A 27,793-nucleotide genomic window follows, 5' to 3' on the forward strand; every position below is an offset into this window, starting at 1 on the left:
CCATTTTTGCCACTTTTCTCCTAGTTTTTACAGCTCTTGGCCCATTTTCTTCCATTTCTTTCAGTAATTTTCACCCATTTTTGATACTTTTATCCTGCCTTTTTGCATTTTTTGCCCCTATTTTGCCTATTTTTGCCACTTCTCACCCATTAAGCTGCCCTTTGCAGTAAAATCCCACTTAATTCCCATTTTTCCACCTTTTTGCTGATTTTTGCCCATTTTTCACTCATTTTCTGTTGTCATGTTTTTGCCACTTTTGGACCATTTTTGCAACCTGTAACCCATTTTTGCCACTTTCTGCCCTTTATTGCCTCTTTTCCCCCAGTGTTTGCACTTTTTTTGTCTATTTTTGCCACTTCTCGCCCATTTAAGCTGCCTTTAGCAATTAAATGGCACCGATTTCCCATTTTGCCACCTTTTTTCTGATATTTGCCATTTTTTGCCACCTTTAACTTATTTTTTGGTCACTTCCCGCCCATTTTTGCCATGTCTTGCCCTTTCTCGTCGTTTTTCTCCAAGTGTTTGCCGCTTTTTGACCACTTTAGCCACCTTTTATCTTATTGTAATTGCCACTTTTCACCACTAAGATTGTGGCTCTTGCAAATATATTTTTCAACAATTTAGCTCTTTAGTTGAGCTGGGTTGAGTAGCACTGCGTTACAAAGACATTTCTAAGGCTTTGGGGCTCCAGTCAACCATGGTGACAACCATTATCCACAAATGGAGAAAACTGTGAACAGGGTGAACCTTCCCAGGAGTGGCCCGCCAACCACAATGACTCCAGGTGCAACGACAACTCTAACATCTAAACACCTTCAAAGGTATGGGTAGAATGTATTTAAGCCTAGATTACATCATAATCAAAGGCAGAGGACAGAATGTTTGTGAAGCTGTGGATGTTGGTTCTTTTTCCCTCCAAAAAAAGTGGGTGGAACTGGTGGGAAGTGAGGGAAACCCAGTTACACAAACGTTTCGTCCTTTGACTTTGATGATGTCCTCCTTTAGAACCTTTAATAGACTTTAGAAAGTTGATGTCATCAAAGTTTATGAATGGCTGAATTAAAACAATTCTTCAAAGAAGAGTGGGACAACATTCCTCCACAGTGATGTGAAAGACTCACTGGCAGTTATCACAAATGCTTGCTTCAGTTGTTGCTGCCATAATGGAACAGTTCTTAGGTTTAGGGGGTGATGACCTTGTCCACATGGGGCCAGGTAGGTTTCAGTGATTTACCCCTAATAAATAGATAATCATTTAAAAACTGCCTTTAGTATTCACTCAGGTTATCTCTGTCTAATATTAACATTAGTTTGATTATCTGAAGCGTTTAAGTGGGACAAAAATAAGAAATCAGGAAGGAGGCAACACTTTTTCACAGTGCTGTAGATCAATGTTAGCTCTAAGGTAGCTCAGTGTTAGCTCAGCAGTAGCCCAGTGATAGCTTAATGTAAGCAAAATAGTAGCTGACTGTTAACTCTACATTAGCTTGACATTAGCTCTACATTAGCTCAACATTATCCCAACATTAGCTCAACATTAGCCCAACAGTATTTCAACATTAGCTTGACATTAGCTCTATGTTAGCTCAACATTATCCCAACATTAGCGTCACATTAGCCCAACATTAGCTCAACAGTATTTCAACATTAGCTCAACATTAGCCCAACAATATTTCAACATTAGCTTGACATTAGCTCAACATTAGCTCAACATTATCCCAACATTAGCTCAACATTAGCTCAACATTAGCCCAACATTAGCTCTACATTAGCTCTACATTAGCCCAACAGTAGTTCAACATTAGCTCTACATTAGTTCTACATTTGCCCCTTGTTTCAAACATTCAGGGTAAAGTTTGAGGACCAATCAGACTCCAGTCGTCATGGTAAAATAAATGTTTATCATCTGTCTGTTAATAGTCATCGTTTCTCTTGTGATATTTTTGATATTTACTCTCCTGAGTGAAAGAGGATAAGCACCTGGCATCCAGGTTGTCGTTTTGTGTTTTTTCAGGTGAACTGATCCTCTGTGGATCAGCTGATCAGTCCGCTCCATCACTTCCTGTCCAGGCTCTGTTCATGTTTTACCAGCAGTCAGGTAGCTAGCTCTCTGATGCTAAGCTAACCACAGGTGTCCCGGCAGCGGCGGTGTTCTCAGGGCGTCGCTGGTGAAGTGAAGGCGGTAGGAAGAGGACCACCAGAGTGACGTGTCGGTCCTGAGACGCCATCCTCATCACTGCTTGCAGGTCAGAGTCCCAGAGGATGGGCAGTCCCTCCTGACACGTGTCTCCGCTGGCCCCACCCCCATCATTAGGAGGTGGCTGCCTGTTTGTTCCGGAACGTTTCGAAGAAAGCCATCATCCCCTTCCTCACGTTGCCACTGCTGCCGATGCCTTTGGTGATCCTCGGCACCATCATGGAGCTGCCGCTCCCGCTACTGCTGCTGTGGTAATGTGATGTAAGTGGAGGGAAGGCGGCGCCGTCCATGGAGTTGGCCCGTTTGACCTTCGATGGGGTCCCACGCCAAGACTTGCTCCTGGGAGGAGGAGTCTGAGCCACCAGACATTTCTGGTACTGAACCTGGGACACAGAAAGTGATAACATCAGTGACCAGCAACAGTCTGTCTGGGTTCAAATAAGAGACATTTACCATGCAGATGATCTCTGGACAATGATGTAATCTTACTGAATATAATGGAATGTCATGTCAGTTTAATATGATGTAATGTGATGTAAATGTGATGTCTGTTTGTTGTTTTGGTGATCAGGACATCTCTGTGGCTCCACCTCTGGTTCTGGTTCTGGTTCTCACCATGCATGCTGCCTGCACCGCCTCGGACAGGATCCCTGCATCCGGCTCACACCAGAACACATGACACTCGAACCGCTGCGTACCGCCATCCACGATCACAGCGAAGGTGTGGCTGTCGTGGCCAACACCCAGGAAGGTGAGGAAACGCACCTGACATTCCCAGAAAGGCTCTTCCCCCTCCTGTTAGGGCCAATCAGAGAGCAGAGACTCAGTTTGAGGCCTAGTCAGCATGGAGGTGGAGGTTATTGAAAAGGGACATTCCCCAGCAGTGACCATTTAATTTTCACACTTGTCTCATAAACCTGAACCAGGTCTGATCCAACACTGGGGGAAAGGTTTGTGTTCTGGAAGTGTTGTATGAGGGTGCAATGACCTCCGAAATTATCTTCAAAGGCAAAGACAGAATGTTTATAAACTCTAAAGGATGACGTCATCTTCAAAGGCATGAATGGAATGTTTATAAGCTCTAAAGGATGACACCATAATCATCAAAGTCAAGAATGGAATGTTTATAACCTCCAAAGGATGACATCATCTTCAAAGGCAGGAACGGAATGTTTATAAGCTCTAAAGGATGACACCATAATCATCAAAGGCTATACAGGATCTTCTATTGAAGGATGATATCGTCAAAGGTAGAGAACAGAATGTGTTACAAACTCTAAAGGATGACGTGACCTTCAAAGTCAAAGATGGAATGTTTTATAAATCCTAAGGGATGATGTCATCAGTAGCTGGGGTCCAAAGCTGGGGATGTAATGGCTTTTTCCCTCCATTTTTACCAAATAACAGGCCAAAGTTGCCAACTTTGATAAAGGGGGTTGCCGACTGCTTCAGATTTTGTTTAAAGGGGTGTTTTCAGGGACCTAAAATGCTGTTTTGGAGGACAAAACACATAGAAAAAACTCAGTTTTCAAAAATACCTGCCTACATATCAACTAGGCCTGAAATAAAGAGGTGAGATTAGAGATGACGGCATACCTCCCCCCGCCAAAGAGATAGGATGTTGTCAGTGACATGGATGACGATCGGCTCCCACTCGTCTCTGTCTGTAGAGTTCATGATGCTCTCAATGGCTCTGTTCAACACCTCCATACCTAAACACAGGTACATTTACACACATGTATCTGGCTTTAAAGACCCTGTTCAGACCACAGGTCACATCTGTTCATCATCTGTTACACACGAAAAGGCTGCTGTATAAAAGAGGCTAAGAGAGGAGAAGATTGTTCCCTAGAAGGTTGCATGATAAATTTATTTACATCAAAACAGCAATGGAGCATGGAGAAGCTGGTTGCTCTGCAGCACAGTTAGTGCAGACTTTAACTCTACGTGTCTATTTGTTGATTAGACAGCATCGTTCTGTCTCATTTGAAAGTTGCACAGCTGTAACAGTTCTTTAGTGAATCAGATCCTCAGTGTGTTTACGATGGTCACATGGCTAGATGATGCATTCAGGTGTATCAGGTGCATTCTCACCCATGGCTCTGGACACGGGAAGATTCCCGATGTACTGGACCTCAAACTTCTGCACCTGCTGCCGGACAGCCTCTAGGAACTCCACTGAAATACGGACAGGAGGAGTCAGCAAAGGACCAATCAGAGAGCAGCAGTCGAGGATAGAGCAGGATAGTGAGTTACCTTGTCTGGGCAAGTCTTCAGGTGAGATACTCTCCATTGTCAGAGAGCGAGACGGCCTAGTTGTCTTCTCTGACATCATCTGCAGACGCATACACACCAGCAACACACCAGATACACACCAACAAAACACCAACAACACACAAGGAACACAGGGAAAAACACACAAAAAACATAGCAGAAACACATCAACAACACAGCACAAACCCGTCAAAGACATGCCAACAACACGCAACAAACACAGCAACAACACACCAACACCATGCCAACAACACAGCAGAAGCATGCCAACAACACACAACTCAGCACAAACAAGCCAACAACAAACCACGAAGACATAATAAACACACCAACAACACAGGAAAAACACAGCAGAAACACGCAAACAACACGCAGACAACACACCCACAACATAACAAAAACACACCAACAACACTCCAACAACACACCAAAAACATGCCAGCAACATGCCAATAACATACAGGCAACACACCAACAAAATGCCAAAAAACAGGCCAACAACACGCCGAAAACACACACACACAACATGCCAACAACACACCAAAAAACCACCAGCAACATGCCAACAACACAGCAGAAACACACCAACATGATGACAACATGCCAAATACACGCAAACAACACGCCAACAACACACCAAAAACATGCCAGCAACATACCAATAACATACAGGCAACACACCAACAAAATGCCAAAAAACAAGGCCAACAACATGCCGAAAACACACACACACAACATGCCAACAACACACCAAAAAACCACCAGCAACATGCCAACAACACAGCAGAAACACACCAACATGACGACAACATGCCAAATACACGCAAACAACACGCCAACAACGTACCAACAACACAGCAGAAACACGGCACCATCATATCAACAAACACATCAACACCACACCATCAACACACCAACAACAAGCCAACAACATGCCAAATACACGCCAACAACATGCCAACAACATGCCAACAACACACCAACAACATGCCAGCAACACACCAACAACACACCAACAACACGCCAACAACATGCCAACAACACAACACACCAACAACACACCAACATCATGCCAACAACATGCCAACATCATGCCAGCAACATATCAACAACATGCCAACATCATGCCAACAACACACCAACAACATGCCAACATAATGCCAACAAACACACCAACAACACACCAACAAACACACAACACGCCAACATCATGTCAGCAACACAACAACAACACGCCAACATAATGCCAACAAACACACCAACAACACACCAACAAACACACCAACAACACAGCCAACATCATGCCAACAACACGCCAACATCATGCCAGCAACACACCAATAAACACACCAACAACACGCCAACAACACGCCAACAACACACCAACAACACAACAACAAACACACCAACAACACGCCAACATCATGCCAGCAACACACCAACAACACACCAACAACACACCAACAAACACACAAACAACACACCAACAAACACGCCAACAACACGCCAACAACACACCAAAAACACTCCAACATCATGCCAGCAACACACCAACAACACACCAACAACACACCAAGAACACAACACGCCAACATCATGCCAACAAACACACCAACAACACACCAAAACCATGCCAGCAACACACCAACAACACAACAGAAACACGCCAACATGCCAACAAACACACCAACAGATTTAGATTCTAGAAACAGGTAAAATAACAGATGATATCACACAGCTGATGTTGAGCCTGACCTTGGAGCACATCTCGTGCAGCGCCTTGGCGATGGCTTTGGCTGGAGCGTTGCAGCGAAACACATGACACTTCAGCACGCAGCTGTCCTTATCGCCCGCCACAAAGGCAAAGTCCCTACACAGACAGACATTGATAGATCATGATGGATTATTGATCAGTGATCGGCGGTCAGCATGGTGGAGCTGTGAGCATGCATGGTCTTATGAAGGCGTGAGCGTGAGCGGGGGTGCGGGCGTGAGCGCGAGCGTGGGCGTGAGCGCGAGCGTGCATGTCTGTGGATGTTAGAGGTAAAGGTAGAGAGTTTACCTGTCCCTGCCCATGTGAGGGGGGGTGGGGTGGGCGTGTTAAAGAAACAGAGAGAGTGTTAGTGAGAAACATGTCAGCAAACTGAAAGGTGGGCTAACATCTGAGCATGCTCAAACTTCTGAGACACTGCAGCGTTACCGTGGATACAGATGAGGCAGTGCCTTACTTGTTTGTAGCCAGCTTTAGCAGAGGGAGCTGTTAGCATAGCTTCCTTGAGCTACATTTACTGTAAAACTTCTGACAAAAGCCCATCCTAATATACTTCATGTACAACTCTACAAAGTAATGTCAATTTTAAAAAATCTGTAGTGTATATATTCCCTCCTTAGTCGGTATTTAGTAGTCAGCTTTGGCTGCAGTCACAGCTCTAAGTCTGTGTGGATAGGTCTTGTTATGGAAATTTTTCTGTTGCCGATGAGGAATGAAATATTAGACTTCTGAGAGAGAGAGAGCGAGAGCGAGAAGAGCCCGAACATGGGGAGGCTTAAGCATTTTATACAGAAGGAAACACCCCTAAGATATACTTCCTGCCCCCTCCATCTATTGTGGGGACCTTCACCAAGACCAGGCTTTGTTTCCAGGTGGTCTGGACATCACAATTTAAAATACAAAAGGACCTTTTGATTCAGTGGTGGGCCCCATGTTTCACACCTAATCAGGAACTGGCCCAGTCACCCTTTGTTGCTTTGTATTTATATATGCAGTAAAGTCGACTCCTTCCTTGCCCCATCGCCCCCCCCCATGTCTGTGTTTCTCTATACATGTCCCCAAGAGGGTCGACACCCCGGCAGGCTCAACAGAAAAGCCACCGTGGGGGGTGCCGAGGAAAGAGACAGGCAAAGAAGCTGAAGTTACATTACAGTCTCAGTCAGGCTCAAACATCTGAGCTCTGGAATTTAACTCCATTCTTCTTTGATAAACTGCTCAAGCTCTGTCAGGTTGTACAGGGATTAGGCGTGAACATCCCTTTACAAGTCCAGCCACTAATCCTTTATTGGATTGAGGCCTGGGAATCTGCTGAGAAGCACCCCCACAGCATGATGCTGCTGAGAAGCATCCCCACAGCATGATGCTGACTAAGAAGCATCCCCACAGCATGATGTTGCCACCACCATGCTCCACAGTGGGGATGGTGTGTTTGTGGTGATGTCAGTGTTTGGCGTCTTGTCTGATGGTCAAAAAGCTCCATTCTGGTCCCATCAGACCAAAGAACTTTCTTCCTCTTGACCATGGAGTCTCCCTCAGTCCTTCTGGTGAACTCTAGTCCAGATTGAATCTGAGTTTTCTTCAACAGTGTCTTTCTCTTTGCCACTCTCCCATAAAGCTCTGACTGGTGAAGAACCCGGCCAACAGTTGTTGTCTGCAGAGTCTCTCCATCTCAGCCGCTGAAGCTTGGATCTCCTTCAGAGTAGTCATAGGTGTCTTGGTGTCCTCTCTCACTAGTCTCCTTCTTGCACGCCCACTCAGTTTGTGAGGACGGTCTGATCTAGGCAGATTTATCATGTGACATATTCCTTCATTTCTTCATGATGGATTTAACTGAACTCTGGGGGATGTTCAGAGCCTTGGAAATGTTGGTGTCTCCATCCCCTGACTTAGACTTTTCAATAACCTTTCTTCTGAGTGTTCTTTTGTCTTCATGGTGTAATGGTAGCCACGAATACTGATAAACTGACTGGACCTTCCAGACACAGGTGTCTTTATACTACAATCACTGGGACACATTCACTGGCCTCAGGTGATCCTCATTTCACTAACTGGGAGAGTACTAGCACCAACTGTCTGGACCTCTGTTGAATAAGGTCAGTCACTTTAAAGGAGGGAATATTAAAACAGTCACTTTTCTACATGACAGATCTTTATTTAACTGAAATCTTTGTGGAAATCTGTTTTACACTTTGACATTGAAAAGGTTTTTTTTTGTCATTTTTTAATAAAAAACACAAATTATATTGGCCGTGATTGATTAATAAAATCAATAAAAGGGTAAAACATCTAAAGGGGTCAATACTTCGTATAGACACTGTAAAAGCCGACCTGAGGGACAGAAGTGTCACAGCTTGATTTTCAATGTTGAAAAATCAGAGCTTTCATAGTCCGGCTCTCTTAATCCATCTAAGCCGTGTAGAGACAGACTGTAAACCAACATTTCTGTTTCATGGATGAATCTCACACAATGTAGGAGAAAATCTGTTTTAAAAAGTGGCACCAGATCAGAATTTATTTGTCGAACAGCAGGGAACAATAAAAAATGTGTGTCTGATATTAAAGCCTGTCCCTCATGAAGGCTCTTTATTAAAATAGTCTGGGATTTTAACTGAAGTTTTACAGTAAATTCATGTCACATTTATAGTCATCTGGTTTTATAAACAATTTCCTTTGTCGCTGCTGCTTTCTGATTGGCTCACCTGCCGTTGTTGCAGCCCACCCCCCACACACGGATGTTGATGATTGGTTGACAGTGCAGAGGGGTGTGGTCTAAAGGGTCCAGTAACGTCAGAGTGTCTTTCTTCAGGACAAGCATCATCTCACGACCCTAAAACCAGAGAGGGGCGATGTTGGTGATCCGTCCTTTAACCTCGGTCTTTCTTAACGTTCTGAACTCATAGAACCAGAGTTTGTGAAGCAGAAAAGTTTACTAGATTGGTGCTTTTCACTTTGACATGTGAGCCAAATTAAAAATGGAAGCAGAACAGAATGTTAGACCTTTCAGGGTGCGTTATTGTCCCCCATCTTCTTTCTCTGCTTTCACATAATTCTGACCGAGTCTACTCAGTCAGTCTGGAACAGAGGGGGAAATGTATAGGAAATGTAGCTTGTTTCTATGGTGCTACATGAGCTACGTCAGACCATTGTGGATCAGATTCTGATGATATTATTTAGAAAAGTTTGGCGAGACTGCAGAAATGGTGAAGATTTTTGTTGTTAGGATGTCGTCATGTAGCTGACTGGTCTGTCCCGTATCATGGCATGGCTGGGTTCACATCTCCTGCCAGAGTCTACTTAAATGTACTTAAATCATGCCAGAGACCACCTCAGTTTAAAGTTGGGCAGTTATTTCCTTAATTATTTCATTTATATTTCATTCATATTTCATGAATATGGCATATTTGAGAAGGCGTTTCCTTTGAAATCTTACATCAGATTGCCTTGTTGCTGCACCAGATATGTTGTGGGGTTCTCAACTATCACTATAAGATGGAATGAGTGTGTGGTAACAGGGGATTTCTTAAATATTTCAATTTAAAGTTGGGCATTTAGTTTTACCTCCACCAAGGAGGTTATGTGATCGGGTGGTTTTGTTCGTTTGTTAGCAGCATAGCTCAAAAAGTCATGGATGTATTTTCATGAAATTTTCAGCAAATATTAGAAATGGCATAAGGAAGAACTGATTAGATTTTGGGACTGATCCGGATCACTATCTGGATCCAGGAATTTTTTAAAGGATTCTATACTTTTGGGAGATAGGGCTAATGGCGGAGATCTGCGCTGTTACTACTTTACACCAGGAGATGGCAGACATGAGTAACTTCAATCCCAGCAGCATGTTTTTGGTGTCTGTTTTTGGAGTTTATAGAGTTTGAAAGACACGCCCAATCGAGGAGACGAGTTGGAGCGTAACAGAGAGAAGACAGCGAATTGTAGCGAGAATACTCACAATGCTGGGAGGAATAGAGGAATATTCACCCTCTGCCATGACTTCCAGACATCCAGTGAGACCGTGGGTGCTTCCGCCATGACAGTCCACACGTAGCAAAGCCAAGGCTTTACCTCACTGTGTCTCCACCCCACCGGGGAGGGAGTAATGAACTGGATTTTGGGATTGACCCAAATCACTGTTTTGATCCAGGAATGTTTTTAAAGGATTCTTTACTATTGGGAGATAGGGCTAATGGCAGAGGTCTGCGCTCTCTGAGTGCTTTTCTAGTCTTAATTACTATCTTATTTTAAAGTTAGGCAGTTGAATGAATGAATACAATGAATATGGCATATTTGAGAAGGCTATAATTTTGAAATCTTACATCAGATTGCCTTGTTACTGCACCAAATATATTGTGGGGTCTCAAACTATCACTCTAAGGTGACATGAGTGTGTGGTAACAGGGGGTTTCTTCTCCCCAGACCTGGGCCCAGCACCTGAGTGTGATACGTTAGTAATCCCAGGCCAGGCTGTGTTTAGGCCCCTAAAGTACTCTGGCTGGGACTGCAACGGAACAGGATTATTTTTGTTGGACTGGAATGGGACAGGAATCATACACCAGTCCTTTCAACCAGGTACCTAACTACAAGCTGGGGGGGGGCACCATGTCACCAGGGACTGCAGTTTGGAAGCAGCACATGGTCGTCTAGCCTCGGCAGCTTGGTGGGCTATGAAGGGGCGGGCATGGCCTCTTTCACTAGGAGAGGGTTTGAGGAGCATTGCCAGACAAGTGGCCATCCATCCCCACATAGGGTAGAATCAACTGACCCAATAGCTGGCTCCATCCAGGGACAACTGGGACTGTTGGGGGGTCTGAGTATGCAAAAATGCCAGAGGGGTCAATGTTAATAATACCAATGTTTATTTCTTTTTTTGTTGTTGTCTGAACACAAAAGTGGAAGAAAAAAAAATGAGAAACAGAAAGAAAAAAAAAAGGTTTCTGAGGTAGGACACCTCCTGGTAAAGGTGTTGTGAACAAAGAATGTTGCATCGTCAGTGTTCTGTTCTTTGGTTTTCTTGGGTTTAGAGCTCTGACCTACGTTTTTCTTTTTACGTAGGTCAGAGTAAACGGGGCGTGTTTATGTAGTTGTTGACTGTGATATTTGTTCCCGGACCCTGACATAAAGGTAAATCCTAAACTGGTGTCTCACCTCCCCCCATGCTCCCGGCCGTTCCCGCTGTTCGGGGCTGTTGCAGTGAGACAGCTGCTGGATGACGTTGCTGACCGCCAGGCTGCTGCGACCGGGAGACAGATCCTCCTCTTCGACCTCCAACCAGCCCAGAGAGCGCACGGCGAAACACTGAGAGAGAGGGAGCCAGACGGGATTAACGGGTCAGTGAGTCGAAATAAATCGAGGACAGAGAGAGAGAGAGAGAGAGAGAGATTAGACCAGATTAAATCAGTATTATGATTAAAGTGTGACACACCCAGATTAAATCAGCACAATAATACGGCGAGCAGGCTGTCTCCTTATGATGTCATGGTTTACTTCCTCTGACATCACCAAGTCTACATCCACAGATACCAGAAACTTAGAGCACTTTATGTCCAAACGCAACAGTCTGGTAGTTTTTTTTAATGTTTAGGACTTTATTCTAAATGTTCGGGCTCATACTGCTGATATCAAGGTAGACCTTTGGGCTGTACATGCTGACAGGAATGTTCATATCTGCGACACCAATATTATGCTGACAATAGTGGTACATCCCTATTTTAAATCTATTAATATTTCCATGAGTTAAGAGCGAAGAATTAAATTCATAATACACTATATTGCCAAAAGTATTCACTCACTCATCCAAATAATTGTAATCAGGTGTTCCAGTCTCTTCCATGGCCGCAGGTGTATAAAATCAAGCAGACTGTTTCTACAAACATTTGTGAAAGAATGGCTCGCTCTGAGGAGCTCAGTGAATTCCAGCGTGGTACTGTGATAGGATGCCACCTGTGCAACAAGCCCTCCTAAATATACCACAGTCAACTGTCAGTGGTATTATAACAAAGTGGAAGCCATTGGGAACGACAGCAACTCAGCCACCAAGTGGTAGGCCACGTAAAATGACGGAGCGCCTATTGTCTGCAGAGTCAGTGGCTACAGACCTCCAAACTTCATGTGGCCTTCAGATTAGCTCAAGAACAGTGGTAGAGAGCTTCATGGAATGGGTTTCCATGGCCAAGCAGCTGCATCCAAGCCATACCTCACCAAGTGCAATGCAAAGCGGTAGTCGGATGCAGTGGTGTAAAGCACGCCGCCACGGGACTCTAGAGCAGTGGAGACGCATTCTCTGGAGTGACGAATCGCACTTCTCCATCTGGCAATCTGATGGATGAGTCTGGGTTTGGCGGTAGCCAGGAGAACGGTACATGTCTGACTGCATTGTGCCAAGTGTAAAGTTTGGTGGAGGGGGATTATGGGGTGGGCTTGATTTCAGGAGCTGGGCTTGGCCCCTTAGTTCCAGTGAAAGGAACTCTGAATGCTTCAGCATACCAAGAGATTTGGGACAATTCCATGCTCCCAACTTTGTGGGAACAGTTTGGGGATGGCCCCTTCCTGTTCCAACATGACTGTGCACCAGTGCACAAAGCAAGGTCCATAAAGACATGGAGGAGAGAGTTTGGTGGGGACCAAGTTGACTGGCCTGCACAGAGTCCTGACCTCAACCCGATAGAACACCTTTGAGATGAATTAGAGCAGAGACTGAGAGCCAGGCCTTCTCGTCCAACATCAGTGTGTGACCTCACAAATGCGCTTCCGGAAGAATGATCAAAAATTCCCATAAACACACTCCTAAACCTTGTGGAAAGCCTTCCCAGAAGAGTTAAAGCTGTTATAGCTGCAAAGGGTGGACCAACGTCATATTAAACCCTATGGATTAAGAATGGGATGTTCATATGCGAGTCAAGCCAGGTGAGCAAATATTTTTTTTTTTTTTAAAGACTTATTTTTGGCCTTTTTGCCTTTTTTAGATAGGACAGTGGATAGAGTCGGAAACAGGGGAGAGACATGCAGGAAACAGTGACACGGGCCGGATTCGAACCCGGGTCGCCTGCGTACATGGCGCGCGCCTTAACCACTTGATGACTGGTACGCCATGAGCGAATACTTTTGGCAATATATTGTAAGTTATGGCTATACCTCTCCAAGATGGCGGCTGTGTACATATGATGCTTTTTTGAACAGCAGCAGCCCAGGCCTCATTTATAGAGCAAATTTTACATTCTCAGATCATGACTTACTGATTCTGGTCTCAGATTTTTCTTCAGTCTTTCCATTCAAATCTCCTTTGTGCTCTAAACTGCCTCCTTTTCTTGGATTTTCTCTGTTTGGGCTCTAAATAATTTCTAATCTTTAGTTGGTGACCACATCCTCCTCTCATTCAGTGTGATTCTGCTTGTTTAACAAACAGACTCTGAGTTTTCTCTGCAGCTTAAGAAACGTTCTCTGAGCTCTTAAAGTATTTCTGCTCTGATAAACCAGCCAATGGGAAACAGGTAGAAGATGGACCAATCATGTTGACTCTGCCCATTGTTGCTGTGCAGTTCTACAGGAGACAATTGCACCCATGGTCAAAGTCTGAGAGCCAAAAATCAACACCAGACTCTAACAGTTACCATTAAAAATCTGTGGAAAATAGCAAAAAAAAAAAAAAAAAAAAAAAATAAAAAAGAAAAAAGAATCAAGCATAAATAGCTCAATAATGTGTCTACTTTTTAAAGCCAAAATAAAGTCTGTTGGGGGAACTGAGGTGGAATTATGGGGCTTGGAAGTGGACTGAGATTATGTGTGTGTGATAGAATGTTGGACTCTTGTTGTTGTTTTTATTGTTGTTGTTGTTGATGTTTAAATGTTAATGTAGGTGGTGTCCCTGCTAAAACTGATGTTTGTTGTTTTTGTTTTTGTTTTTGTTGTTGCAGTGTCACCTTGGCATCTGGATCATGGTTGGTGAGATAATCTTCATGCCAAGACGACCTGAGGGGAAAACAGAAGAATATAAACATACCAGATGGCATATATGTGTGTGCGTGTGTGGGGTGTGGGTGTGTGTGGGGGTGTGGGTGTGTGTGTGTGTGTGTGTGTAAGAATCTGTGAGTGTGTTACCTGGCCTCAGGAGCTCCATCTGTCTCTGTGTTAGAGCTCTGCTGCTCAGCCTCTTCCTGCTGGAACACATAAACACCACAGAAGAAGAAGTCATAGTCTACTACAAAAATCTAATCTGGTTGTACTAGTCCAGTCTCCTGGTTAACTGGTCTTACGGGTTTGATCTAGCTTGTCTGATTGATCTAACCAGTTAAATCTAACTGGTCTTACTGGGATGGTTGATCATGGTCTTACCTGCGTGTGAAGCAGCTGTGGTGTCATGCTGAGGCGGGGGTGCTGCCACTGGGTGGCGCCAGTGGGAACGTGCCAGTAATAAGTTCCTGTTGAGTCCTTGATGGTTCTCCAGCCAGAGGGGAGGTCAGGGTCCAGCAGCAGGTTCTGATCAGTCCAGATGTTGTCTGCAAACATATAAAGGAGTCATCTGAGTCATGGAGAAACAGCTGGATTACCGTCATTATTGGATATCTGATAGCTCAGACGGATACAGGTGGTATCAGATGTACTGGCACTCATTAGAGACTGCCCCGTCATCTTTTTCATATGAGGGATTCTGCTAGTAACATAGGAAAGACAAGAAACTCTAGCTCTACAGAAACATAAGGGCTCAGTAATAAGAGCTGACCTCTTAGCTTCTGAACAGCTCTTCATTTTGTACCAGTGTGACCTTTTATGTCTTAGAAATAACAAAAAACAAAACAAATACAAAGGACAAAGTCTCTAAAACTGGAGTCAGCACCCAGCCTTTATGTTTATAAAATATTCCGTTCTCTACCTTTGATGATATCATAATTTACAGTTTATGAAACATTCCATCCTGTACCTTTGCTGATGTCATCCTTTAAAGTTTTTAAAAGATTCCCCCCTCTGCCTTTGATAATGTCATCCTTTAAAGTTTATAAACATTCCACTGTCTACCTTTGATGATGTCATCCTTAAAAGTTTATAAACATTCCACTGTCTACCTTTGATGATGTCATCCTTTAAAGTTTATAAAAGATTCCCCCCTCTGCCTTTGATAATGTCATCCTTTAAAGTTTATAAACATTCCACTGTCTACCTTTGATGATGTCATCCTTAAAAGTTTATAAACATTCCACTGTCTACCTTTGATGATGTCATCCTTAAAAGTTTATAAACATTCCACTGTCTACCTTTGATGATGTCATCCTTTAAAGTTTATAAAACATTTCTACCATCTACCTTTGATGATGTCATCCTTTAAAGTTTATAAAACATTTCTACCATCTACCTTTGATGATGTCATCCTTTAAAGTTTATAAAACATTTCTACCATCTACCTTTGATGATGTCATCCTTTAAAGTTTATAAACATTCCATCTTTGCTTTCTGCATGCAGGCCAGTGTTAGCCCACAGCTGTGATTCCAATCAAACCAGTACCCCACAAGGTTTATTGTCTAGTCAGTTCTTCTGTTCTGGACCCACCAGTTTGGTTTTCGTGGCCTCGACAGCTCTTTTCCAACAGCCTCTTTTCCTGGAACAAGACTGGGACCAAATATCAGACAGAAGCGGTTATATTTTCTGTGCTGTTTTAACGTTTTGACTTTTCATACAGACATAATCACCCTTTGATTTTTTACACCAAAGCTCACACACACTGTCTCATCCTGCCGTGTCTGCTCGGCGCCCAGCCGACCCGTCAAACATCCACACTTCACGTGTCAGATATTTCTGGAGCTCTCACTTTCACCCGCTTTCATCATTTACAGTCAAACATCTCAGATGCTCCTTCACTCTGATTCAACTTCAAAAGTCCTGCCCATCATGCCACCAAAAAAATGAACGTGTCTGATGTAATTATTGGCAGAATGTCAGCACGCAAGAAATACAAACTCTGATATGATTCTAGTAGAAGTCAAACCTTATGATACCCCTGTGATACTATGGCAGACACATTGTCATCATTTGTCTGAGAGCTGACATTAGACCTAATTCAAAAATATATCTAGATTTTTCTTACATTTGCTCTTCAGTTCCTAAGAAATATAAACTGTGCCTTTATGACGTGTTCTTAAACTGCTCTCTCCTGTGTTCTTAGGAGCATTTCCACATTAGGACTGATTGTTTAAACCGAGCATGAACATGATTGCTCCCCTTTTTCCCCCACTGGTCTGAGTTCACATCAGTAACATCCTTCTGTGCCTGAAGACATTTATGTAAGTACACAGTCTGATACAGTAGAAAGAGAGATGAATATAGTTAGTTTGAAGGATGGAATGTTTAAAAAGTGTGTTAATGGATGGCATCTTCAAGGGCAGAGGACTGAATGTTTGATAAGTGTTAATTCGATGACATCATCAAAGGTAGAGAACGGAGTGTTTTATAGGCTTTATTGGGTTACATCATCAAAGGCAGAGGACGGAATGTTTATAAGCTTTAATGGATGACTTAAAGGTGCAGTGTGTTATATTTAGCCTATTAGCATTTAGCAAAACAAGCTTGGTTAAAATGAAACATAACATTTATAAGTAGATTGATCTAAATTAGTGTTGACATCTGATAACACATTTTTTAAATTTATATTTTAAATTAACCCAGAATACGCCTTTTATTCATACATAGGGAGGGTCCCCTCCAAGGACGCTGCCATCTTGGATTTTTGCATTTTGCCTGTTTCTATGGCACCATAGAAGGAACCAAATAACAGTTAAGCATGTATTGATTTTTAAACGTCACTGGTTCCCACAGTTATCACCAGAGAAATGAGCATCACACTCCAGAATTGACTGTTAGATGTTGATAGTCCCAATTTTACACACTGCACCTTTAAACAAAGGTAGAGAACGGAATGTTTTATAAGCATTAATGGAAGACATCATCAAAGGCAGAGGATAGAATGTTCTATAAGTGTTCATGGATGACATCATCAAAGGTAGAGGACAGTGTTTTATAAGCGTTATTTTATGACATCATCAAATTAGAGGGCAGAATGTTTTATAATACTTAATGTCTAAAGCTTTAATGGAAGACATTGCCAAAGGCAGAGGACAGAATGCTGGTGAAGCTGGGGTCTTTTTCCCTACATTTTTGCCAGGAAGAAGGTCATAAGTGGCAGCTTTTCCTAAAGTTGCCAACACAGGACAGTCAACATAAAGGAAAGATTGTTTGTATATCTGTGTTTTAATACTGATAGAGATGAAGTATTGTATTTGATTCATAAATCCACCTAGAAGACGAAAGCAGAAACAACCCCCCCAGGTCAACAGTAGTTTCTTCTCTGTGTGGACAATGAAGTCCATCCTGTTACTGTGGCTGTTTTTATCATTTTTGAGGTGTTCTCTTGCTACTTCCACATCTACAGAACCTTCAGCTCAAAGTATGAAGTGGGCCAGTCCTGCACGGATATGGACGGGATGGGCACAGAGCCAGGGTGTTGTACGCTTGTGTTCACACTGACTAAATGAACCAGACTTTGAGGTCAAGTCTACTCAGATCCAGGTCCCTGATGTGAAACCAGCCTTGGTGTTCCTGTAGCCATCCCTCCAGTGAGCACTAAGGCTGCAGTCTTCTGGTGAACATGCTGTTAGTTGTAAAGTTGTGTTGAAGCGTGAGCGCTGACTGCACTATAAACTGTATATATCTGTGTCGGTCAACTGTATTGATCACAGCTCCCCTCCCCTGACCTCTTCCAGTCATATCGTCTCTCAATCAGCTGATTCAGCGTTTTGTGTCTCTGCTGATTTATTAATAATTCAGATGCTCTTCACTTCCTTCTCCTCTTTCATCTCTTCCTGTACAACAGTTTGACCTCTGCTTACTAAAACAGCCCCATGTTTTACTGAACACCAGAGACATGATGATGCAGCGTCAGGGCAAAATAACTCTGAGAGATCAGTCAGAGGTTATTTATCTAAAATGACTTCTTCTCTGTGTCTGTACTTTATCACAAAGAGAAAAAATAAATCCAGTTATAATCAGAGGGAGAGAATCGGTAGATAGAGGTTTATCACTGAAAAATGACTACTCTACGTTATATACAAAGGTTTTTTTTAATCTTCAGTTCTAATAGTGGTGACAGGACGTGTCTAGTTATGGTGGCTGTCATGTCTAAGACTCTTCGATAATTAAGCATGAGCTGTTACAGGAAGCTGCCATTCTGTTGCTGTATGTCATTCACATTTGTCCTGCTTACTCTGAGTGACCACCATTATTCTAACCCCCTACCCCTGAGTGTTGTGACCCCACTAGACATTTCCAGGTTGGGTAGAAACCAGACGCTCTGCTCAGCTCTTCTGCCTACTTTTTGTTTTGAGTTGAGGACTGTTCAGTAAAAACTGCTCCCCATGAGGTGTATTTACTAAAAAGTACACCACTGAATTTTCTGATGGACCGAGTTCACATCATGAGGACAAAAGCCCTAAAACTCCACCTCAGTACCTCCCTCAGACTTCATTTTGGCTTTAAAAAGAAGGCTAATCATTCAACTATTTGAATGATAGTTATATAAATATTTTAAATAATTACTGCTAAAGTTTAATTAAGTTTTTGGCTCTCAGATTTTTACCGTGTGTGTGTGATAGAAAGCAAAAGTTTCCTGGAGAACAGCAAAGCAACAACAGGCAGAGCTAACGTGATAGGTCCATCCTCTACCTGTTTCCTGAATATTAAATATTATAAAAGTTTGATATTTACAATTCTAGGTTCCAGAGATTCCAACCACTTCATCAAAAGTTGCAGAATATAGCCAATTATTTGGCAAAATATGGAGGGAAAAAGCTCCCATCATTCCCAGCTTCACCAACAGTCCATCCTTGATATTCTTTAAAGTTTCTAAAACATTCTATCTGTGCCTTTGATGACGTAATCCTTTATGCCTAAAAAATCATTCTGCCCTTGCCTTTGATGTTGTCATGATTCAAAGCTTATAAAAAATTTCCATTCTTGCCTTTCAGGTCGTCATTCTTTAAATTTTCTAAAATGTTCCGTCCTTGCCCCCGATGACACCATCCTTTAAAGCTAAGAAAACATTCCATCCTTGCTTTTGTTGATGTCATCCTTTAAAAGCTGTAAGCCATTCCACCCTTGGCTGTGGTGACATCATCCTTTAAAGCTTATGGCTCATTCCATTACTGCTTTTATGATGTCATCCTTTAAAGTTTATAAAAAAAATTACATCCTTGCCTTTGATCCTGTCATCCTTTAAAAGTTATAAAACATTCCATCCTGTCATTTGATTACATGATCCTTTAAGAGCTGTTAAAACATTCCATCCAGTCATGCTCTCAAATGTGTTCTTCAGTAAATAATAACTCCATACACTGGCTCAGATTATAGAACTGGTTCTTGCACCGTGTCTGGTATGTAATTGGCAAATGTGACATGGCAGTACATATGAGGGCATAGTCATAACCACATACATTTTGCTGTACCTTCAATATTGGAGGGGTTTCTCTTCAGGATCACTCCTGTAAGTGCAGCACTCAGCCTAGATATTAGCTGGTTTAGGCTTCGTAGAGGTCTGGCTTTGTAATGGTTGAGCTTTAGTACACGTGGGCCTGGTCTTGGCCAAAATTCACCTCTGAATGTGGGCCACAAATTTGCTGTCTGTGATGTTGAGAAAATTATCTATATTTTATTCATAATATCTAAAGATATTTCCTAATTTTTCACTTATTTAATCAATTGCTTGTTTTCAATCAAAATAACTGATTATTAATGTGATTATTATTTTTGCCATAGCAGATTGACTCATCTTTGATTTTGTCACCCTACAGGAGCATTTGACAGTCCTGGACCTGACGTTTGACGATGGGCAGCCGTGACACAATGAGGTCAAAGTCTGGCTAAATGTACGTTGTCTGATTCTGCCCCGAGTTCATCCTGTGAGACAGAAGGAAAAAACTCTCTAATATAAGTATGACTCTCTCCAGTGTCTCTCATTCCCTTTATATCATATTCAAAATTAAAATATAAAATAAAGCTGGATAAATGATGTTCTTAAAGCTGACCCCGCTCGTTCATCTTCCCTCCCTCTCCTCTGCGTCGTCATGTTGAACCAGAATAAAACGCTGACAGAGCAAAAAAGATTAAAACAAAAATAAACCATGATCAGAGGTCAGTGTCACACTGTCTAACTGCTGACTCATCGCCGCCTCTCCCTCTCTGTGTGTTCTGACCTCACACGCCGTCCTCCTGTTCTTCTATCTAAGTGACGTCCATGCTGACCTTGTTTCAGAGCGAGGTCATGTGACTGATGGAGGACATCCAAGGACCAATCAGAGGGTCAGAGAGCTGTGCCTGAGGTCCATTAGTCACTGCTGCCACCCGGATTTTTCTACTACCACACGTTAGAGCAGAGTTCAAATCCGGACAGACAACACTTACAGGCCATGTGACCCCTCAGAGTCCTTCATTCAAATTAGAACGCTGAATCGGTGGATTTAGAAGAACTATCAGTTAGGGTCCAAATCTAGACACTGAGGATTGTGGGTAATGTAGTACTGTTGAGGGTCATCACAAATCAAGCATGTTCATCCTAGAATGAAGTAGATAATATTCTAAGTTATGCCTAGCATGATGATGCATGTTTGATGCCAATAGAAACCGTTTTCTTCTTGAATTAACCGTTAAATTCACTTTGAGCAGCAGTACTAGACTGAACAGGGAACCCAGTTTCAACCTGGACCACATTAGTATTAACTGTATCCTTAAAGGGCCAGCTACAAAATCCACCACCAGTTTGACTCTATGTTTGATAATCATTGATTTAAGTGTGATATTAATTTAAAACAAGACCTGACGGAACAATACTAAATAAACAGACATTAAAGTTTGTGACTAGAGTACAGTGTGGATGAGTTCAGTGTGGAAAAATTACACTGGCCCGCTCAGAGTCCAAAACTTCATAAAGTGCCCTCTTTGGTGTCCTATAAATGGACAAACGTTGCTAAGTGCCCTTAAATTCAAGTCTGATTGTGGAGAAAAACAACAACGTGCCCTGTGTTCCTCTGAATTATGTTACTATGAGAACTATGTTTCCACTTTCCATGCTGGTGTCCTCCACATACAGCAGCCCCCCCCCCCGCTTATTATTTTTACCCTTACCCCTCAAACATCCTGTGTCAGCCATTGAAAAGAGAATTTTTAGTCTGGGTAAGCTAAAAAGCACACTATTATTATATTGTTAAAATCATATTATTGTCAACACAGTAAACACAACCCTGTTTGAACACACAAATAATCAATGACCCCTGACTGTAAATAGGAGGGGTCTAAAGATCCCTGTGAGCAGTAGGTCATGGTGTCTGGGTCACGCTCTGATCATAGCAGTGACAAATTTACCAAAGGCCAAAGGAAGGGGACAGGCCCCAAACACCAAAAACATCAGACACAAAGGGGACAGGCCCCAAACACCAAAAACATCAGACACAAAGGGGACAGGCCCCAAACACCAAAAACATCAGACACAAAGGGGACAGGCCCAAAATGCCAAAAACATCAGACACAAAGGGGACAGGCCCAAAACGCCAAAAACATCAGACACAAAGGGGACAGGCCCCAAACACCAAAAACATCAGACACAAAGGGGACAGGCCCCAAACACCAAAAACATCAGACACAAAGGGGACAGGCCCCAAACACCAAAAACATCAGACACAAAGGGGACAGGCCCCAAACAACAATAACATCAGACACAAAGGGGACAGGCCCAAAACGCCAAAAACATCAGACACAAAGGGGACAGGCCCCAAACACCAAAAACATCAGACACAAAGGGGACAGGCCCCAAACACCAAAAACATCAGACACAAAGGGGACAGGCCCCAAACGCCAAAAACATCGGACACAAAGGGGACAGGCCCAAAACGCCAAAAACATCGGACACAAAGGGGACAGGCCCAAAACGCCAAAAACATCAGACACAAAGGGGACAGGCCCCAAACACCAAAAACATCAGACACAAAGGGGACAGGCCCCAAACACCAAAAACATCAGACACAAAGGGGACAGGCCCAAAACGCCAAAAACATCGGACACAAAGGGGACAGGCCCAAAACGCCAAAAACATCAGACACAAAGGGGACAGGCCCCAAACGCCAAAAACATCAGACACAAAGGGGACAGGCCCAAAACGCCAAAAACATCAGACACAAAGGGGACAGGCCCCAAATGCCAAAAACATCAGACACAAAGGGGACAGGCCCCAAACAACAAAAACATCAGACACAAAGGGGACAGGCCCCAAATGCCAAAAACATCAGACCCAAAGGGGACACGCCCCCAACCCCAAAAACATCCAACACAAAGTGGACAGGCCCCAAACGCCAAAAACATCAGACACAAAGGGGACAGGCCCCAAACGCCAAAAACATCAGACCCAAAGGGGACAGGCCCCCAACCCCAAAAACATCCAACACAAAGTGGACAGGCCCCAAACGCCAAAAATATCAGACACAAAGAGGACAGGCCCCAAACACCAAAAACATTGAACACAAAGGGGGACAGGCCCCAAACGCCAAAAAACATTGAACACAAAGGGGGACAGGCCCCAAACGCCAAAAACATCGGACACCAAGGGGACAGGCCCCAAATGCCAAAAACATCCAACACAAAGGGGACAGGCCCCCAACCCCAAAAACATCAGACACGAAGGGGACAGGCCCAAAGCGCCAAAAACATCAGACACAAAGGGGACAGGCTCCAAACACCAAAAACATTAGACACAAAGGGGACAGGCCCAAACGCCAAAAACATCAGACACAAAGGAGACAGGCTCCAAACACCAAAAACATCAGACACAAAGGGGACAGGCCCCAAACAACAATAACATCAGACACAAAGGGGACAGGCCCCAAACGCCAAAAACATCAGACACAAAGGAAGGGGACAGGCCCAAACGCCAAAAACATCGGACACAAAGGGGACAGGCCAAAAGCGCCAAAAACATCAGACACAAAGGGGACAGGCCCCAAATGCCAAAAACATCAGACACAAATGGGGACAGGCCCCAAACGCCAAAAACATCAGACACAAAGGGGACAGGCCCCAAACAGCAAAAACATTGAACACAAAGGGGGACAGGCCCCAAACGCCAAAAAGCATTGAACACAAAGGGGACAGGCCCAAACGCCAAAAACATCAGACACAAAGGGGACAGACCCCATATTCAATAACCACAGACATACAGGGGATGGGTCCCAAATACTGACAACTTTAGACACAGAGGAGATGGGCCCCAAATACCAAAAACATCAGTCACAGAGAGGATGGGTCCCAAATATCAAAAACCACTGACACAAAGGGGAGAGACCCAAATGCCAAGGACCACTGACACAGAGAGAATGGGCCCCAAACGCCAACAACTACAGAGACAGATGGGACAGGTCCCGTATTCAATAACCACAGACATACAGGGGACGGAACCCAAACACCAAAAACATCAGACACAAAGGGGACCGGCCCAAACGCCAAAAACATCAGACACAAAGGGGACAGGCCCCAAACACCAAAAACATCAGACACAAAGGGGACAGGCCCCAAACGCCAAAAACATCAGACACAAAGGGGACAGGCCAAAACGCCAAAAACATTAGACACAAAGGGGACAGGCCCAAACGCCAAAAACATCAGACACAAAGGAGACAGGCTCCAAACACCAAAAACATCAGACACAAAGGGGACAGGCCCCAAACCCCTAAAACATCGGACACAAAGGGGACAGGCCCCAAACGCCAAAACCATCCGACACAAAGGGGACAGGCCCAAACGCCAAAAACATCGGACACAAAGGGGACAGGCCCAAACGCCAAAAACATCGGACACAAAGGGGACAGGCCCAAAGCGCCAAAAACATCAGACACAAAGGGGACAGGCCCCAAATGCCAAAAACATCAGACACAAAGGGGACAGGCCCCAAATGCCAAAAACATCAGACACAAAGGGGACAGGCCCCAAACGCCAAAAACATCAGACACAAAGGGGACAGGCCCCAAACGCCAAAAACATCAGACACAAAGGGGACAGGCCCCAAACGCCAAAAACATCAGACACAAAGGGGACAGGCCCCAAACACCAAAAACATCAGACACAAAGGGGACAGACCCCATATTCAATAACCACAGACATACAGGGGATGGGTCCCAAATACTGACAACTTTAGACACAGAGGAGATGGGCCCCAAATGCCAAGGACCACAGTCACAGAGAGGATGGGTCCCAAGTATCAAAAACCACTGACAGAAAGGGGAGAGATCCAAATGCCAAGGACCACTGACACAGAGGGAACGGGCCCCAAACGCCAACAATTACAGAGACAAATGGGACAGGTCCCGTATTCAATAACCACAGACATACAGGGGACGGGCTCCAAATACTATCAACTTAAGACACAGAGGACAGGCCCCAAATGCCAACAACCACAGACACAAAAGGGATTGGTCCCAGATGCCAAAAACCAAAGGCACAGATAGGACAGGCCCCGTAATCATTGGCTACAGACACAGAGAGTACAGGCCCCATACACCAATAACCATCCAGATTTGTCCCCTAATGGCGCTTGATCATTCACCAAACAGCCCCAGATCCCTCCCCTAACAACCCTTGATCAGTCACCTGACTTCCTCAGATCAGTCCCCTCTTGGCCCCAGATCATTCCTCTAACAGTCCCAGATTTGTCCCCTAATGGCCCCCAGGTCAATCCCCTGACATCCACAGGTCAGGTCCCAAAAGGCCATTGATAGGTCACCTGACACCTCCCAATGGCCCCAGGTCAGTCCCCTGACAGCCCTTGACAAGTCCCCTAACAGCTCCAGATTAGTCTCCAAATGGCCCCAGTCAGTCCCCTGACAGCCCAAGACGAGTCCTGTAACGGCCACAGATCAGTCCCCTGAGCATCCCTATATTGGTCCCCTAACGGCTCCAGATCAGTCCCCTGACAATCCAAGATCAGTCTCAGTTTAGACCCCTGGCAATGACCCAAGATCAGGCCTGAAACAGTTCCAGATAAGTCCCCTAACAGCCCCAGATCAGTTCCCTGATGGTCTCAGATCAGCTCCTAATGGCTCCAGATCAGCCCGCTGAAAGTCCCAGATCAGTCCTCTAACAGTTCCAGATAAGTCTCCTAATAGTCCCACATCAGTCCCTAGACAGTCCCAGACCAGTTCCCTGTTAGGCCAAGATCAGCCCCATAACAGTCTTAGATCTGCCCCCCAACAGCTCCACATCAGTCCCTTCGCAGGCAAAGATCAGTCCCCTAACAGTTTCAGATCAGTCCCCTTATGGCTCCAGATCAGTCCCCTGACAGTCCCAGACCAGTTCCCTGATAGTCCAAGATCAGTCCCATTACAGTCCCAGATCAGTCCCCTTACAGTACAGATCAGTCTCCTGACAGTCCCAGACCAGTTCCCTGACAGTCCAAGATCAGGCACATTACAGTCAGAGATAAGTACCCTAACAGCCCCAGATCAGTCCCTTGACAGTCCCATAACAGTCCCAGATAAGTCCCTGAACAGCCCAAGATCAGTCCAATAGCAGCCCCAGATCAGTCCCTTACAGTCCCAGATCAGTCCCATAACAGTCTCAGATTAGTTCCGTTACGGCTCCAGATCAGTCCCCTGACAGTCCCATAACAGCCTCAGATAAGTCCCCGAACAGCCCAAGATCAGTCCCATAGCAGCCCCAGATCAGTCCCCTGATGGCCCTAGATCAGTCCCCTGCTGGCCCCTGAGTGTGAGAGTCTCACCGTCATAGTTCACGATGATGATGGCCAACATGTAATCCTTGCCCATCATGGCTCCACCCTCCTACGTTTGCGTCCAATCAGCTGATGGCCCTCCACTCTCACAGGCCCAGCTGACTGATGTTAAAGCCTTGTCCTGGCCGCCTCTCTCTCTCCCTCAGTGTCGGTGTCTCTAGTCCCTCCGTCTGACTCTCTCTCAGACGACACCATCAGTCTTCCTCTTCTTCTCTTTTATTTGTATTTCCTGTCCCGGCGTCTCTCTCCTCTGTCTGTGCTGTCGTTTGTCCCTCCTTGCTCTTGCTCGTCCTCTCTCCCTCTCCTCTCTGTGGGATGAAGGATGCTGTTTTCCTCCTCCTCGCCCTCCCTCTCTCTCCTCTCTCTCCTCCCCCTGATGATGTCATCACTCCCTCCCTCCCTCTCTGCCTCGCTCGCCCTTCACATTCAAGCACACTCACATCTCAGCCACTGGGATCGTCATGACACCAGAATGTAAAACTTTGAAATCATTTATTGTATGGAGTCATTGTTGTTACAAAACTCAAGATCACATTTTATCATTTTGAGATCCTGACTTATAGATTCTGGTCTCAGATTTTTCTTCAGCCTTTACATTCAAATCTCCATACGAAAAATCAGAAAGGTGTCAGTTTGACAATCAGAATCAACCTGAATGAGAGGAGAATGGACTGAACAGGAAAGCTGATTATCTTCTAAAGATTAGAGATGGAAGACTGAAGAAAAATCTGAGACCAGAATCAATAACTAATGATTTCAAATTTTTAAAAGTACCCTAGAGTTTTGCAACAAAATGATTTTATATATTTAAAAAACAAACATTGTTGATGTTTCTCTAGCTGTGTTTCCATTACAGTTTTTCGCAAAATAAAAGTGATATTTCTAAAATTTCGACTAAGTACAATTGTGCTTTGAATGTGTTTCCGTTGAAGGGTGTTTTGGGCATTAGCATCATAATTCTTGTAAAATCTCATTTCGCGAGACTCCACCGCAAGGAAGATGGACGATCAAAACCTGTGGTGTGTTGGCAACAGATGTCCGTATGAATATCAAAAGCCACGTATAAGGGTGTAAGTATGATGCATACTGATTTGCCCAAAATGCAGTACGCAGTATGCGAACAAATGCGAAAGTTGAAGTATGCCAAAAAATACCCGGATGACGTACTGATTTGGGAAAATTTCACAGGATGCATCGGACCAGTCTGCTTCGCCTACTGTTACCCACAATGCAAAGCGGCGGGTTAGAGTTCATAATAGCGGAGAGCGGTGGAACTTTTACCAGAGCGGCTGACGGTTACAAAAAGTGCCATTACCTTTTATCTTTACTTTTTTAACATGTACTATAGCGATATAAGTTGTAATAAGGTCACTGTTGTTTTTGTTTTGCCGTTATGGCTCGTAACGGCCAGAAAGGTGCTGTCAGGTGTGTCCTTTCACTGCACTATACATGCTAAGCTAAAAACAACGGCTATAAAAATCCCGAAAAATCAAATAAAAACACTTCCCAGATTTTTTCTGTACATAAATGGATGGAAAACACTGTAGCGTCATATAATATTGACCAGGATTGAGTACTTCTGTATACCGGAAACCAACTAAACCAGGCCAAGCATACTACACAATAAGGTCCGACTGGCAGTCATACTGCATACTACTGTCAAACGCAGTACGCAGTGCACAGTGCGCAATACATACAGCATACTGCGTTTGGCAGGAGTATACAGTAGGCCAATTTGAAAACAGCCAT

General features: G+C 44.1%; 1 protein-coding gene across 3 annotated transcripts; it reads right to left on the reverse strand.

Annotated features, from left to right (window-relative positions):
* Nucleotides 1-417: 417 nt before the first annotated feature.
* apbb3 (amyloid beta (A4) precursor protein-binding, family B, member 3) lies at nt 418-26,323 on the reverse strand. Of its 3 annotated transcripts, XM_041801744.1 has the most exons (13): nt 26,033-26,323; nt 14,568-14,731; nt 14,334-14,392; nt 14,156-14,204; nt 11,385-11,534; nt 8,942-9,069; nt 6,534-6,539; nt 6,227-6,341; nt 4,454-4,532; nt 4,292-4,375; nt 3,794-3,909; nt 2,813-2,992; nt 418-2,580 (listed from the first exon to the last, which is right to left on the reverse strand). In XM_041801744.1, exons 1-13 carry the CDS (start codon nt 26,079-26,081, stop codon nt 2,311-2,313), a joined length of 1,449 nt encoding a protein of 482 aa, XP_041657678.1. In that variant the 5' UTR covers nt 26,082-26,323; the 3' UTR covers nt 418-2,310. The 3 variants fall into 3 exon arrangements, with proteins under 3 accessions (XP_041657678.1, XP_041657679.1, XP_041657680.1); XM_041801745.1 differs by lacking the exon at nt 6,534-6,539; XM_041801746.1 differs by lacking the exon at nt 2,813-2,992.
* Nucleotides 26,324-27,793: the final 1,470 nt, after the last annotated feature.

Source organism: Cheilinus undulatus, linkage group 12 (assembly GCF_018320785.1).
Source record: "Cheilinus undulatus linkage group 12, ASM1832078v1, whole genome shotgun sequence".
Classification (NCBI taxonomy): Eukaryota; Metazoa; Chordata; class Actinopteri; order Labriformes; family Labridae; genus Cheilinus; species Cheilinus undulatus.

Coding starts and splice junctions, on each gene's coding strand:
- apbb3 (XM_041801744.1), bottom strand. CDS start 26,081: ATGATGGGCAAGGATTACATGTTGGCCATCATCATCGTGAACTATGAC. Junction 14,393..14,567: donor CACAGCTGCTTCACACGCAG/GTAAGACCATGA, acceptor TATGTGTTCCAG/CAGGAAGAGGCTGAGCAGCA. Junction 11,535..14,155: donor ACCATGATCCAGATGCCAAG/GTGACACTGCAA, acceptor CCTCTCTCTCAG/TGTTTCGCCGTGCGCTCTCT.